This window comes from Lagenorhynchus albirostris, chromosome 10 (assembly GCF_949774975.1).
Source record: "Lagenorhynchus albirostris chromosome 10, mLagAlb1.1, whole genome shotgun sequence".
NCBI lineage: Eukaryota > Metazoa > Chordata > Mammalia > Artiodactyla > Delphinidae > Lagenorhynchus > Lagenorhynchus albirostris.
In genome coordinates, this window is record NC_083104.1 from 55,736,671 (window position 1) to 55,752,723 (window position 16,053).

A 16,053-nucleotide genomic window follows, 5' to 3' on the forward strand; every position below is an offset into this window, starting at 1 on the left:
AATAACTGGGGTACTTTCAGGTGGTGCAAAGGAATTGTCTGACTCCTAGTCTATACATATCAGCTAAAACAGAATGTACCAAACTACAGGAAAAGCTGAGCAGAGGCAATACATCATGTAGAAAACATGATTACTTCTCTCCAGCTGCTCCATCCATCATCATCTCTGACTTCCTGTGATTGAAGAAAGAAGTTGATGTCCATTTTTTGCCCTCACTCTAACCTCAATTTGAGTTCCCAAACTGTCAATGATGATAGTGCATTGTGCATTTCTACTTCCTGATTTTTCACTTTCATATTGAGGAGAAATTCTGAGTGTTGTGTGGGGGCTTAAAGGTGGAGAGGGACAGTAAGAATAGGCCACCCAATGGAAGGGTGTCAGAATTACAAGGAAAGTGTATGGTCAATCTCAGAACCTGTGGGTGGTGGAAGGTAAAATGTACAAACACAGCAAGGTCAAATAGACATCAGGTGTTGAAATCCACTTGCAGGAGGAAATGGAAATTTTGGCAGGACAAGAAACTTCAAAGGAAAGTGAAAATACATTACAAAGAAACTGATGTCTTACACATTCCTTATCCAGCGGAAATGATCTTTAATGAGTTGGCTACTGCCTTCAATAAGTTGAAGCTTAAGCATGATAACAGCTGCCATGTATTTATACCGAATGAGAAGAAATATATAACTTTTATTTTCTAACTGCGGTCTGGATGTTTAAGAAGATAGCAGATTTACTTGGGCCTCATTCTTAATCTGTGGGAAACAAAATGGATGAGTTGGAATCATCACTAACTTAATGTCATACTTTCCAAGAAATCTCTTTGTTATACCTAACTGCAGGGACCGTTGGGAAGAGGAAATTTCTCATCCACACACATATAAATCCATAAGCAAAAGTATGCAAATGAGAAATAATCAAATACTATTTTATAATACTGAAAGGATCTAGTAGAAACCACAATTTATAAATGTATATACTATATCTAAAAAGTATCACTGGATTGGTTTGTTAACTTAAAGGAATATTTGATTACTAAACTGTTTAGACTACAGTATTTAGAATGCAAATATATTTTCTATAAATTAATTTTCATACTTATGAGAAATCATTGTAAAATGTCTGGTAAATATGCCTAGTTTCTGCTTGATACTGTATTTGCCTATACTAAGTGAGAGATGCACTGCTAATTTTTACTTTTAATTTCTTTGCTCTTTCTAGCTAAATACAATGTATTTGATCAATCTTTAAAAATCAAGACTTCTTAAACATTATAGAGATAGTTTTTCTCTTCCTAGTTTATAGAGATAGTTTTTCTATAGAGATAGTTATATCTCTATAGAGATATAGAGATAGTTTTTCTCTTCCTAGTAATGCAGAGATAGTTTATAGAGATAGTTTTTCTCTTCCTAGTAATGCAGACAGCCCCACCCTCAAGCTCACATAGGCACTACTCAAAGGCAAAAGGCTGCATAAGTATTTTATAAGTATGTAGGTGTGTGCTATCTTATAATGTGGTGATAAATATAACTATTTTAATTTGATTTTCCATGGAGCTTGACCATAGACAAAGAAAATGATAGTCTCTTAACTATTATTTATTTTTATTATATAAAGATTAAGCAGGCATTTCTTGACTCTGTATCGGTCTCTCTTTAGCTTTTCAGCTTTATTGGAAAGTATGAACTCTTCTGAGAGTTCTGAGAAAGAATAACTCTGAGATGTTGATAAGATTGAATTTCTGAACCTTCAAAAGCTACGTATAAGGACATGGGCTAATAAGAATTGACCCAGATAATGCTACACTGTTAAGCGTCTCTGTAGCCAGCTGACTGATCCTCCCACTTGAAATTTCAGGGTCTATAACATTTCTTAATTAAGAACTGATGTTTGGTTGCTTTTAGTAGGCTAATTCAGCTTTATATTCTACTACTGCAATTTATCTTGTTATCATCTTTCTATTGTATTTGTGGAACTGAATAAGCAATACAGCAACAGATTTGAGTTTCTTAACCTAAATTTTAAGTCTGTGCTCATGTGTACTTAGTTTATAAAAAGAAATATATGTGACTACATGCCAAATGCAATCTACTCTTTCCAAACAACAAGAAGGTAGTTACAGCTGTATTCTGCAGCATTTTGACGGTCCTAATCATAGATTGGAGGTAATTTAGGGACTAGAGTAAAACATGCTTCATTCGTATTTCAAATCCTAACCCTCAGCTACAAGTACAAACCTGCAAAAGAAATTCCTAATCAAATTTCTAACATAATATTTCAGACATAGTGACAAGATTCAAAACCATTTCTTGAATGAGAGTTATTGAAACTTCAGAATTTCCAGTAGAAAATACAAATGCTCTGCTTTCAAAATGTTAGAGATATGAAAAATGACAATGAGACTACAAATACCTTCATAAGTAACTTCAAAAATGAGTGTTCATATACATAACTATCTAGTTCCTCTTCATGCCCATCCTAGTTACACAGAAGTCAATTAATATATATATCTTTTTACAACATTTCATATTTGATCCTTAGAAAAACTCTCAGTAACAAAAGGTTACTCAGAGCTGATGTGTAACATTCCAAATCTCTCTGAGATGTGGAAATCTCTCTGAGGTAGATATTAAGTGTATTGGTTGAATCTCTCTGCAAAGATATTAAGTGTATTGGTTTGCTAAGGTTGCCATAGGAAAATACCAGAGACTGGGTGGCTTAAACAACAGGAACTTATTTTCTCACAGTTTTAAAGGCTAGAAGTCCAAGATCAAGGTCAGCAGGTCTGGTTTCTCTTGAGGTCTCTCCCTGGCCAGCAGACTGCTGCCCTCGTGCTCTGTCTTCGCATGGTCTTTACTCTGTGCACATGCACCTCTGGTGTCTCTCTGTGTATCCAAATTTTCTCTTCTTATAAGAACACCAGTCAGATTGGATTAGGGCTCACTCTAAGGGCCTCTTTTAACTTAATCACCTCTTTAAAGGCCCTTAGTCCAAATACAGTCACATTCTGAGGTTAGAGTTTTAACTTATGACCTTTGGGGGAACACAATTCAGCCCGCAACGGTAAGTGACAGAGCAAGAGCACGAATCTAGGTACTGACTTGAAGGCCTCTCACGTGTGTTCTGTGTGTGTGTTACATGAGCCCATCACAGTCTCCCAATGAAAGCAAACGTCTGATATTTTTCATGGAGAATAGTTGAATATAAATGAAAACAAGATGACAGGAGAAAAGGAAGAGGAGGGAGAGGCCCTTCAAGATGGCAGAGGACTAAGACGTGGAGATCAACTTCCTCCCCACAAATACATCAGAAATACATCTACACGTGGAACAACTCCTACAGAACACCTACTGACGCTGGCAGAAGACCTCAGACCTCCCAAAAGGCAAGAAACTCCCCACGTACCTGGGTAGGGCAAAAGAAAAAACAAAGACAAAAGAAATGGGACGGGACCTGCACCAGTGGGAGGGAGCTGTGAAGAAGGAAAAGTTTCTACACACTAGGAAGCTCCTTCACTGGTGGAGACAGGGGCTGGGGGGGGGGCGGCGGGGAAGCTTCAGAGCCAAACAGGAAAGCACAGCAACAGGGGTGCAGAGGGCAAAGCGGAGAGATTCCCGCACAGAGGACCGGCACTCACCAGCCCGAGAGGTTGTCTGCTCACCCCCCGAGGCGGGTGGGGGCTGGGAGCTGAGGCTCGGGTTTCTGTGGGATCGCAGAGAGAAGACTGGGGTTGGTGGCGTGAACACAGCCTGAAGGGGGCTAGAGTGCCACAGCTAGCCAGGAGGTAGTGCTGGAAAAAGTCTGGGCCTTCCTAAGAGGCAAGAGACTACTGTTTCGGGGTGCGCGAGGAGAGGGGATACAGAACACCGCCTAAACGAGCTTCAGAGAAGGGCGCCTGCCGCAGCTATCAGTGCAGACACCAGAGACGGAAATGAAACGCTAACACTGCTGCTGCAGCCACCAAGAAGCCTGTGTGCAAGCATAGGTCACTATCCACACCTCCCCTCCCAGGAGCATGTGCAGCCCGCCACTGCCAGGGTCCTGTGATCCAGGGACAGCTTCCGCAGGGGAACACACGGCACACCTCAGGCTGTTACAACGTTACCCCAGCCTCTGCCAGTGCAGGCTCACCCCGCATTCCATACCCTCCCTTCCCCTGGCCTGAGTGAGCCAGTGCCCCTTAAACAGCCACTCCTCTAACCCCATCCTGTCTGGGTGAAGAACAGATGCCAGAGGGCGACCTACACACAGAGGCGGGGCCAAATCCAAAGCTGAATACCAGGAGCTGTGCGAACAAAGAAGAGAAAGGGAAATTTCTCCATGCAGTCACAGGAGCAGCAGATTAAATTTCCAAAATCAACTTGATGAACCCTGCATCTGTGGAATACCTGAATAGACAGCAAATCATCCCAAAATTGAGGCTGTGGACTTTGGGAGCAACTGTGGACTTGGGGTTTGCTGTATGTGACTGATAAGTTTCTGAAATTTATGTATATCTTAGTATAGTTTTTAGCACTTGTTATCGTTGGTGGATTTGTTTATTGCTTTGGTTGCCCTCCTCTTTTTTATTTATTACATTTTTATGTTTTTCTTTTAATAATATTGTTTTTATTTTTTACTTTAATAACTTATTTATTGTATTTTACTTTACTTTTTTCTTTCTTTCTTTTTTTTTCTCCCTTTTCTTCTGAACCATGTGGCTGACAGGGTCTTGGTGCTCCAGCTGGGTGTCAGTACTGAGCCTCTGAGGTGGGAAAGCTGAGTTCAGTACACTGGACCACTGGAGACCTCCTGGTTCCATGTAATATCAATCGGTGAGAGCTCTCCCAGAGATCTCAGTCTCAATGCTAAGACCCAGCTCCACTCAACGACCAGCAAGCTCCAGTGCTGGACGGCCCATGCCAAACAACTAACAAGACAGGAACACAACCCCACTCATTAGCAGAGAGGCTGCCTAAAATCATACTAAGTCCACAGACACCCCAAAACACACAATCGGATGCGAACCTGCCCTCCAGAAAGAAAAGATCCAGCCTCAACCACCAGAACACAGGCACCAGTCCCCTCAACCAGGAAGCCTACACGACCCAGTGAACCAACTTTACCCACTGGGGGCAGACACCAAAAACAATGGGAACTATGAACCTGCAGGCTGCGAAAAGGAGACACCAAACACAGTAAGTTAAGCAAAATGAGAAGACAGAGAAATACGCAGCAGATGAAGGAGCAAAGTAAAATCCCATCAGACCAAAGAAATGGAAAGGAAATAGCTACATAAAAAAGAATTCAGGGCTTCCCTGGTGGCGCAGTGCCCCGGTCTGGGAAGATCCCACATGCCGCGTAGCGGTTAGGCCCGTGAACCATGGCCGCTGAGACTGCGCATCCAGAGCCTGTGCTCTGCAACGGGAGAGGCCACAACAGTGAGAGGCCCACGTACCGCAAAAAAAAAAAAAAAAAAAAAAAAAGAATTCAGAGTAATGATAGTAAAGATGATCCAAAATCTTGGAAATAGAATGGAGAAAATACATGAAACGTTTAACAAAGACCTAGAAGCACTAAAAAGCAAATAAACAATGATGAAGAACACATTAAATGAAATTAAAAATTCTTTACAATGAATCAATAGCAGCATAACTGATATGTGACCTGGAAGATAAAATAGTGGAAATAACTATTGCAGAGCAGGCTAAAGAAAAAAGAATGAGAAGAATTGAGGACAGTCTCAGAGACATCTGGGACAACATTAAACACATCAACATTCAAATTATAGGGGTCCAGGAAGAAGAAGAAAAAAGAAAGGGACTGAGAAAATATTTGAAGAGGTTATCGTTCAAAATTTCCCTAGTATGGGAAAGAATATAGTCAATAAAGTCCAGGAAGCGCCGAGAGTCCCATACAGGATAAATCCAAGGAGAAACATGCCAAGACACATATTAATCAAACCATCAAAAATTAAATACAAAGAAAAAATATTTAAAGCAGCAAGGGAAAAGCAACGAATAACATACAAGGGACTCGCCATAAGGTTAACAGCTGATCTTTCAGCAGAAACTCTGCAAGCCAGAAGGGAGTGGCATGACCTATCTAAAGTGATGAAAGAGAAAAACCTACAACCAAGATTACTCTACTCAGCATGGATGTCATTCAGATTCGACGGAGAAATTAAAAACTATACAAACAAGCAAAAGCTAAGAGAATTCAGCACCACCAAACCAGCTTTACAACAAATGCTAAAGGAACTTCTCTAGGCAGGAAAGAAAAGAGAAGGAAAACACCTACAATAACAAGCCCAAAACAATTAAGAATATGGTTATAGGAACATGCATATTGATAATTACCTTAAATGTAAATAGATAAAATGTTCCAACCAAAAGGAACAGACTGGCTGAATGGATACAAAAAAAAGACCCGTATATATGCTGTCTACAAGAGATCCACTTCAGACCTAGGGACACATACAGACTGAAAGTGAGAGGATGGAAAAAGATATTCCATGCAAATGGAAATCAAATTAAAGCTGGAGGAGCAACTCTCATATCAGAAAAAACAGACTTTAAAATAAAGACTATTACAAGAGACAAAGAAGGACACTCTATAATGATCAAGGGTTCAATCCAAGAAGAAGATGTAACAAGTGTAAATATTTATGAACTGAAAATAGGAGCACCTCAATACCTAAGGCAAATCCTAATAGCCATAAAAGGGGAAATTGACAGTAAGACAATGATAGTAGGGGACTTTAACACCTCACCTTCACCAATAGACAGATCATCCAAAATGAAAATAAATAAGGAAACACAAGCTTTAAGTGATACATTAAAAAAGATGGACTTAACTGGACATTCAATCCAAAACAACAAAATAATCTTTCTTTTCAAGTGCTCATGGAACATTCTTCAGGACAGATCATATCTTGGGCCACATATCAAGCCTTGGTAAATTTAAGAAAATTGAAATTGTATCAAGTATCTCTTCTGACCAAAATGCTATGAGACTAGAAGTCAATTACCGGAAAAAAAAAAAGTAAAACATACAAACACATGGAAGCTAAACAATATGCTATTAAATAACTAAGAGATCACTGAAGAAATCAAAGAGGAAAGCAAAAAATACCCAGAAACAAATGACAATGAAAACAAGATGACCTAAAACCTATGGGATGCAGCAAAAGCAGTTCTAAGAAGCAGGTTTATAGCAACAGAATCCTGCCTCAAAAAACAAAAAACATCTCAAATAAAAAACTTAACTTTACACCTAAAGCAGTTAGAGGAAAAAGAACAGAAAACCCCCAAAGTTAGCAGAAGGAGAAAAATCATAAAGATCAGATCAGAAATAAATGAAAAAGAAATGAAGGAAACGATAGCAAAGATCAATAAAACTAAAAGCGGTTCTTTGAGAAGATAAACAAAATTGATAAACCATTAGCCAGACTCATCAAGAAAAAAAGGGAGAAGACTGAAATCAACAGAATTAGAAATGAAAAAGGAGAAGTAACAACTGACACTGCAGAAATAAAAGGATCATAAGAGATTACTACAAGCAACAATATGCCAAAAATAGACAACCGGGAAGAAACGGACAAATTCTTAGAAAAGCACAACCTTCTGATACTGAACCAGGAAGAAACAGAAAATATAAACAGACCAATCAAAAGCACTAAAATTGAGACTGTGATTAAAAATCGTCCAACACACAAAAGCCCAGGACCAGATGGCTTCCCAGGCGAAATCTATCAAACATTTAGAGAAGAGCTAACACTGATCCTTCTCAAACTCTTCCAAAATATAGCAGTGGGAGGAACACTCCCAAACTCATTCTCTGAGGCCACCATCACCCTGATACCAAAACCAGACAAAGGTGTCACTAAAAAAGAAAACACAGGCCAATATCACTGATGAGCATACATGCAAAAATTCTCAACACAATACTAGCAAACAGATTCCAACAGCACATTAAAAGGATCATACAGCATGATCAAGTGGGGTTTATCCCAGGAATGCAAGGATTCTTCAATATACACAAACCAATCAATGTGATACACCATGTTAACAAACTGAAGAACAAAAACCATGTGAAACACTCAATAGATGCTGAAAAAGCTTCAACAAAAGCTTACACCTATTTATGATAAAAACCCTCCAGAAAGTAGGAATATAGGGGACTTACCTCAACCTAATAAAGGCCATATATGACAAACCCACAGCCAACATCATTCTCAATGGTGAAAAACAGAAACCATATCCACTACGATAAGGAACAGTACAAGGTGGCCCACTCTCACCACTCTTATTCAACATAGTTTTGGAAGTTTTAGCCGCAGCAATCAGAGAATAAAAAGAAATAAAAGGAATCCAAGTCGGAAAAGAAGAAGTAAAGCTGTCACTGTGTGCAAATGACATGATACTATACATAGATAATCCTAAAGATGCTAGCAGAAAACTACTAGAGCTAATCAATGAATCTGGTAAAGTAGCAGGATACAAATTGATGCACAGAGATCTCTAACATTCCTGTACACTAATGATGAAAAATCTGAAAGAGAAATTAAGGAAACACTACTTTTTACCACTGTAACAGAAAGAATAAAATACCTAGGAATAAACCTACCTAAGGAGACAAAAGACCTGTATACAAAAAATTATAAGGCACTGATGAAAGAAATTAAAGATGATACAAACAGATGCAGAGATATACCATGTACTTGGATTGGAAGAATCCATACTGTGAAAATGACTATACTACCCAAAGCAATCTACAGATTCAATGCAATTCCTATCAACCTACCAATGGCATTTTTCACAGAACTAGAACAGAAAATTTCACAATTTATATGGAAACAGAAAAAACCCCAAATAGCCAAAGCAATCTTGAGAAAGGAAAACAGAGCTGGAGGAATCAGGCTTCCTAACTTCAGACTATACTACAAAGCTACAGTAATCAAGACAGTATGGTACTGGCGCAAAAACAGAAATATAGATCCAAGGAACAGGATAGAAAGCCCAGAGATAAACCCATGCACATATGGTCACCTTATGTTTGAGACAAGAATATACAATGGAGAAAAGACAGTGCTTTCAATAATGGTGCTGGAAAAACTGGACAGCTACATGTAAAAGAATGAAAATAGAACACTCCCTAACACCATACACAAAAATAAACTCTAAATGTATTAAAGACATAAATGTAAGGCTAAACACTATAAAACTCTTAGAGGAAAACATAGGAAGAACACACTTTGACATAAATCACAGCAACATCAGTTTTGACCCACCTCCTAAAGAAATGGAAATAAAAAACAAACGGGACCTTATGAGACTTAAAAGCTTTTGCACTGCAAAGGAAACCATAAAACAAGATGAAAAGACAATCCTCAGAATGGGAGAAAATATTTGCAAATGAAGCAACTGACAAAGGATTAATCTCCAAAATTTACAAGCAGCTCATCCAGCTCAATATCAAAAAAACAAACAACCCAATACAAAAATGGGCAGAAGACCTAAATAGACATTTCTCTGAAAAAGACATACAGATGGCCGAGAAGCACATGAAAAGCTGCTCAACATCACTAATTATTAGAGAAATGCAAATCAAAACTACAATGATATATCACCTCACAGCAGTTAGAATGGGCATCATCAGAAAATCTACAAACAACAATAGCTGGAGAGGGTGTGGAGAAAAGGGAACCCTCTTGCACTGTTGGTAGGAATGTAAATTGATCCAGCCACTATGGAGGTTCCTTCAAAAACTAAAAATAGAAGTACCATATGACCCAGCAATCCCAGTACTGGGCATATACCGAGGAAACCATAATTCAAAAAGAGTCATATATGATGTTCACTGAAGCACTATTTACAATAGGCAAGACATGGAAGCAACCTAAGTGTCTACTGACAGATGAATGGATAAAGAAGATGTGGCACATATATACAATGGAATATTACTCAGCCATAAAAAGAAACAAAATTGAGTTATCTGTAGTGAGGTGGATGGACCTAGAGCCTGTCATACAGAGTGAAGTAAGTCAGAAAGAGAAAAACAAATATCGCATGCTAACACATATATACGGAATCTAAAAAAAAAATGGTTCTGAACAATCTAAGGGCAGGACAGGAATAAAGATGCAGACATAGAGAATGGACTTGAGGACATGGGGAGGGGAAAGGGTAAGCTAAGAAGAAGTGAGAGAGTGGCACTGACATATATACACTACCAAATATAAAATAGATAGCTAGTGGGAAGCAGCCACACAGCACAGGGAGATCACCCTGGTGCTTTGTTAGCACCTAGAGGGGTGGGATATGGAGGGTGGGAGGGAGACGCGAGAGGGAGCACATATGGGGATATATGTATACATAGAGCTGATTTACTTTGTTATATAGCAGAAACTAACACAACATTGTAAAGCAATTATACTCCAGTAAAGATGTTTTAAAAAATTGCAAATTAAAAAAAATAAAAAGAAAGGCAGCAAAACTCATGAAAGAAATTATAAAGTTTTCAATAAAGACTAAACTGGAAGGATCACAGAAAAAATAAGTTCAATTTGTAACTCCTTCAGAAAAATAAAAGATAGAAAGGGAAAAATATTTAAATTTAAAAAATGAAAAGATGATAACATTGGAAGAAAAAAGTAATACCAAATCTAACCACAGAAGATTCACTATCAGTACTACAGAAGTCCCAAAATAAAATCAAAGCAATGCAACTGAATAAACTGCTTAAAATTTTAAAAAAACCTTATTGAAATAAAAAGATTTGAAACCATACACTGAAAAGGCAGATTGCATACTTGGGAAATAAACTCAGAACAGGAAAACCTAAGCCATACAGCAGTAAATATACAAATACCTAAAGAAAAAGAAAAAAATCTTTTAGGCATCTAGGCAACAGTTACAGAATATAAATGTTTTTCAGGATAGGTCATGCTGTGCCATAAATCAAGATTCAATGAATCAGACTACAAAAGTTAAATTAGGAATCAATACAAATAAGACATTTTTAGAATCCTGCATATTTTATAATTTAAAAACACATTTCTAATAACTCATTTCAAAGAAGAAATCACAAACTGAATAGTAATAAAATACAACATATTAAAATTTGTGAGATGTAACTGAAGTAGTACTTAATAAGAGAAATTTATAGCTTTAATCACTCATATAAGGAGGGAAACAGATATGAGTCAGTTATCTAAGTTTCCAGTTTAAGAAACTAGAAAAAGAAGACTTAAACCCAAAGAAGTCAGGGAAAGAATAACAATGAGATCAAAATATAATAAATAAGAAGTTAGACAACAATAGGGAAGAAGTTGATTCTTTGAAAAGTTTTGAAAGTCAATAAACTTAGCAAGACTATACCTCAATAGTTTACTATAAAACAGCAACAAAAATCTTACCTTGGCCAATTCTGTAATTTTACCAAAACCAGGCTTCCAAGAGGGAGCTGTGAATAGACGATCTTAAATCCACTTTGATGAAGCTGAGACTCTTCAGGAAAGTCTTCTTCAGAAACAGAGCACTTATTGTACCTTAAGTCAGTGTTCATGAAGCAGTACCATGATTCATTGTGATCAACTTTGGCTGCATCCTCACTTGACAACAATCTCCATTTCAAACAACTTTCATTCTCACACTGAACCCACACTTTGTTTACATAAATGTTGTTTTCCACTGAGGAATCCATTGCCATATTACAATATTCTGCTATCATCTTACTATTCAATTTTCCTTTTTCCATAAATGCATTTAATCTGGAAAATAAATAACAGGAAAATAAAAGAATAAGATTTCAGGGTATAAGGAGAGAAAGTTAAAGCCAAAATCCGAGAAGTGGCTCTTTTATAACTTTTTTGCCCACCTCCTCTCTGTACATGCTGAACATGTTACGTTTCCACCTACCCAGAAACAAAGGAACAAAACAGAAGCATCAATCACTCTGGTCATAAAATGCTCCAAAATTAAAAATAAGAAAAGTATGATGGAGCAGAAGTGGAGTAGAGGTTTACTCTAATATCTATTCTATTACCAGTTAGTACATATCCAGTACTTTTGCCATAATAACAGCTAAGCCTTATTCAGTGCTGACTATGAGCCAAATACTATTCTAAGTGCCTTATGCACACAGCTTATATAGTCTTCCCAACAACCTCAGTATGAGCACTTTTAGAGAGAAAAGAAAAGCTTAGAAAAGTATAGTAATTTATTTAAAGTCCCAGAGGTACTATGTGACAGAGTTGGGATTTAAATGCAGGCAGTTTTCTCCCTAATTGTGTGGTCTTATCCACTAGGCAGTACTGCCTCTTGGGTATATGGTGGACATAGTGTGACTTGATCCCCTTTTCTAATTCTGAGGAAAACCAAAGGTAGCAAAATATTTCACCATGTGAAAATTTGAAATTTATTTTAAAAAAATTAAAGGATTCTTTTGCTTATATAGCTTTGCCTTTTATCCATTATTAATTCAAGTGATTTGAAAAAAATTTCTCAGAGGTTTTTTATTATGAAAATTTTAAACATATAAAACGTTAGAATTATATGAGTTAGCCCCTGACTTCTAGCAAAAATAATAATAGTTACGTGTTTACTAAAAAATAAGTAATATACCTGAAATACAAGAAAAACTATCAGCAACTTTTTTTTTTTTTTTGCGGTATGTGGGCCTCTCACTGTTGTGGCCTCTCCCATTGCGGAGCACAGGCTCCGGACGTGCAGGCTCAGCAGCCATGGCTCACGGGCCCAGCCTCTCTGCGGCATGTGGGATCTTCCCGGACAGGGGCACGAACCCGTGTCCCCTGCATCGGCAGGTGGACTCTCAACCACTGCGCCACCAGGGAAGCCCTCAGCAACTTATTTTGTAATACAAAACCTATTTTTTAAAAAAAGACTTACATATACCATATTAATAAATTAGTAGAACAACCACTATCCAATATAAGCACCATTTAAAGAAGCTCTTAATCCATGAGTTAATTGTATAATTAGAAACACACTTATAATCACACTTTCCATGATCACTACAAATCGCTTTAGAATAAAATTTGCCAATATATTTCAATAGCCATAGCCACAATTTTTGACCTATTAATCCCACTCATTTGAATGTATACAAAGAAAATAAACTTAAAAGAGACTAACCTAATGAGGAAAACAATAGCAAAGATGAATAAAACTAAGAGCTGGTTCTTTGAGGAGATAAACAAAATTGATAAACCACTAGCCAGACTCCTCAAGAAAAGGAAGAGGACTCAAATCAAAAAAAATAGAAATGAAAAAGGAGAAGTTACAACTGACATCACAGAAACACAAGGAATTATAAGAGACTTCTACAAGCAACTATATGCCAGTAAAATGGACAACCTGGAAGAAATGGACAAATTCTCAGAAAAGTATAACCTTGAACACTAAATCAAGAAGAAACAGAAAATATGAACTGACCAATCAGAAGTAATGAAGTTGAAACTGTAATTAAAAATCTTCCAACAAACGAAGTCCAGGACCAGATGGCTTTCCAGGCGAATTCTATCAATCATTTAGAGAAGAGCTAATGCCTATCCTGTTCAAACTCTTCCAAACAATTGCAGAGGGTGCAACACTCTCAAACTCATTCTATGAGGCCACCGTCACCCTGTTACCAAAACCAGACAAAGATATCACAAAAAGGAAAACTGCAGGCCAATATCACTGATAAACATAGACGTAAAAACCCTCAACAAAATACTAGCAAACAGAATCCAACAACACATTAAAAGGATTATACACCACGATCAAGTGGGATTTATCCCAGGGATGCAAGGATGCTTCAATATATGCAAATCAATCAATGTGATACACCATATTAACAAATTGAAGAATAAAAACCACATGATCATCTCAATAGATGCAAAAAAAGCTTTTGACAAAATTCAACATTGATATATGATAACTCTCCAGAAAGTAGGCAGAGAGGGAACCTAGATCAACATAATAAAGGACACATATGGAAAACCCACAGCAAACGTTATTCTCAATGGTGAAAAACTGAAAGCATTTCCTCTAAAATCAGGAACAAGACAAGGGTGTCCACTTTCATGACTATTATTCAACAGTCTTGGAAGTGCTAGCCATGGCAATCAGAAAAGAAAAAGAAATAAAAGGAACCCAAATTGGAAAAGAAGAAGTACAACTGTCACTGTTTGCAGATGACATGATACTATACATAGAAAACCCTAAAGATGCTACCAGAAAACTACGAGAGCTAATCAATAAATTTAGTAAAGTTGCAGGATACAAAATTAATACACAAAAATCTATTGCATTCCTATACACTAACAATGAAAGATCAGAAAGAGAAATTAAGAAAACAATCCTATTTACGACTGCAACAAAAAGAATAAAATACCTAGGAATAAACCTAACTGAGGAGGCAAAAGACCTGTACTCAGAAAATTATAAGCTGCTGATGAAAGAAATCAAAGATGACAGAAACAGATGGAGAGATATACCATGTTCTTGGATTGGAAGAATCAATATTGTGAAAATGACCATACTAACCAAAGCAATCTACAGATTCAATGCAATCCCTATCAAATTACCAACGGCATTTTCCACAGAATTAGAACAGAAAATTTTATGATATTTATGGAAATGCAAAAGACCCTGAATAGCCAAAGCAATCTTGAGAAAGAAAAACAGAGCCGGAGGAATTAGGCTCCCTGACTTCAGACTATACTACAAAGCTACAGTAATCAAGATGGCATGGTACTGGCACAAAAACAGAAATATAGATCAATGGAACAGGATAGAAAGCCCAGAGATAAACCCAGGCACCTATGGTCACCTAAGCTATGACAAAGGAGGCAAGAATATACAATGGAGAAAAAACAGCCTCTTCAATAAGTGGTGCTCAGAAAACTGGACAGCTACACGTTAAAGAATGAAATTAGAACACTCCCTAACACCATACACAAAAATAAACTCAAAATGGATTAAAGACCTAAATGTAAGGCCAGACACTATAAAACTCTTAGATAAGGAAAACATAGGCACAACAGTCTTTGACATAAATTGCAGCAAGATCTTCTTCGATTCACCTCCTGGAATAATGAAACAAAACCAAAAATAAACAAATGTAACCTAATTAAAAGTTTTGCACAGCAAAGGAAACCATAAGCAAGACAAAAAGACTACCCTCAGAATGGGAGAAAATATTTGCAAACGAAGCAACTGACAAAGAATTATCTCCAAAATATACAAGCAGCTCAATCAAATAATGGGCGGAAGACCTTAATAGACATTTCTCCAAAGAAGACATACAGATGGCCAACAAATACATGAAAAAATGCTCAACATTACTAATTATTAGAGAAATGAAAATCAAAACTACAACCAGGTATCATCTCGCAGCAGTCAGAATGGCCATCATTAAAAAGTCTACAAACAATAAATGCTGGAGAGGGTGTGGAGAAAAGAGAACCCTCCTATGCTGTTGGTGGGAATGTAAATTGATACAGCCACTACGGAGAACAGTATGGAGGTTCCTTAAAAAACTAAAAATAGAACTACCATACGACCCAGCAATCCCACTAATTGGTATATACCCAGAGAAAACCATAATTCAAAAAGTCATGTACCACAGTGTTCACTGCAGCACTATTTACAATAGCTAGGACATGCAAGCAACCTAAATGTCCATCAACAGAGGAATAGATAAAGAAAATGTGGTACACATATAAAATGGAATATTACTCAGACACAAAAAGGAATGAAATTGGGTCATTTGTAGAGATATGGATGGACCTAGAGAGTGTCATACAGAGTGAACTAAGTCAGAAAGAGAAAAACAAATATCGTATATTAATGCATATATTTGGAATCTAGAAAAATGGTATATATGATCTTATTTGCAGAACAGAAATAGAGACACAGACATAGAGAACAAACGTATGGACACCAAGGGAGGAAGTGGGGGTGGAATGAATTGGGAGATTGGGATTGACATATATACACTATTGATACCATGTATAAAATAGATAACTGATGAGAACACACTGTATAGCTCAGGGAACTCTACTCAGTG

At 37.3% G+C, this 16,053-nt stretch overlaps 1 protein-coding gene across 4 annotated transcripts in view; it reads right to left on the bottom strand.

The window, feature by feature from the left end:
• ZCWPW2 (zinc finger CW-type and PWWP domain containing 2) overlaps positions 1-16,053 on the bottom strand; it is a 138,952-nt gene that overhangs the window by 73,624 nt on the left and 49,275 nt on the right. For all 4 annotated transcript variants that reach the window (XM_060162494.1, XM_060162495.1, XM_060162497.1 and 1 more), the window contains exon 2: positions 11,396-11,749. In XM_060162494.1, coding sequence (XP_060018477.1) covers positions 11,396-11,736 — 341 coding nt within the window. In that variant the 5' untranslated portion in view covers positions 11,737-11,749. The remainder of the gene's footprint in view (positions 1-11,395; positions 11,750-16,053) is intronic.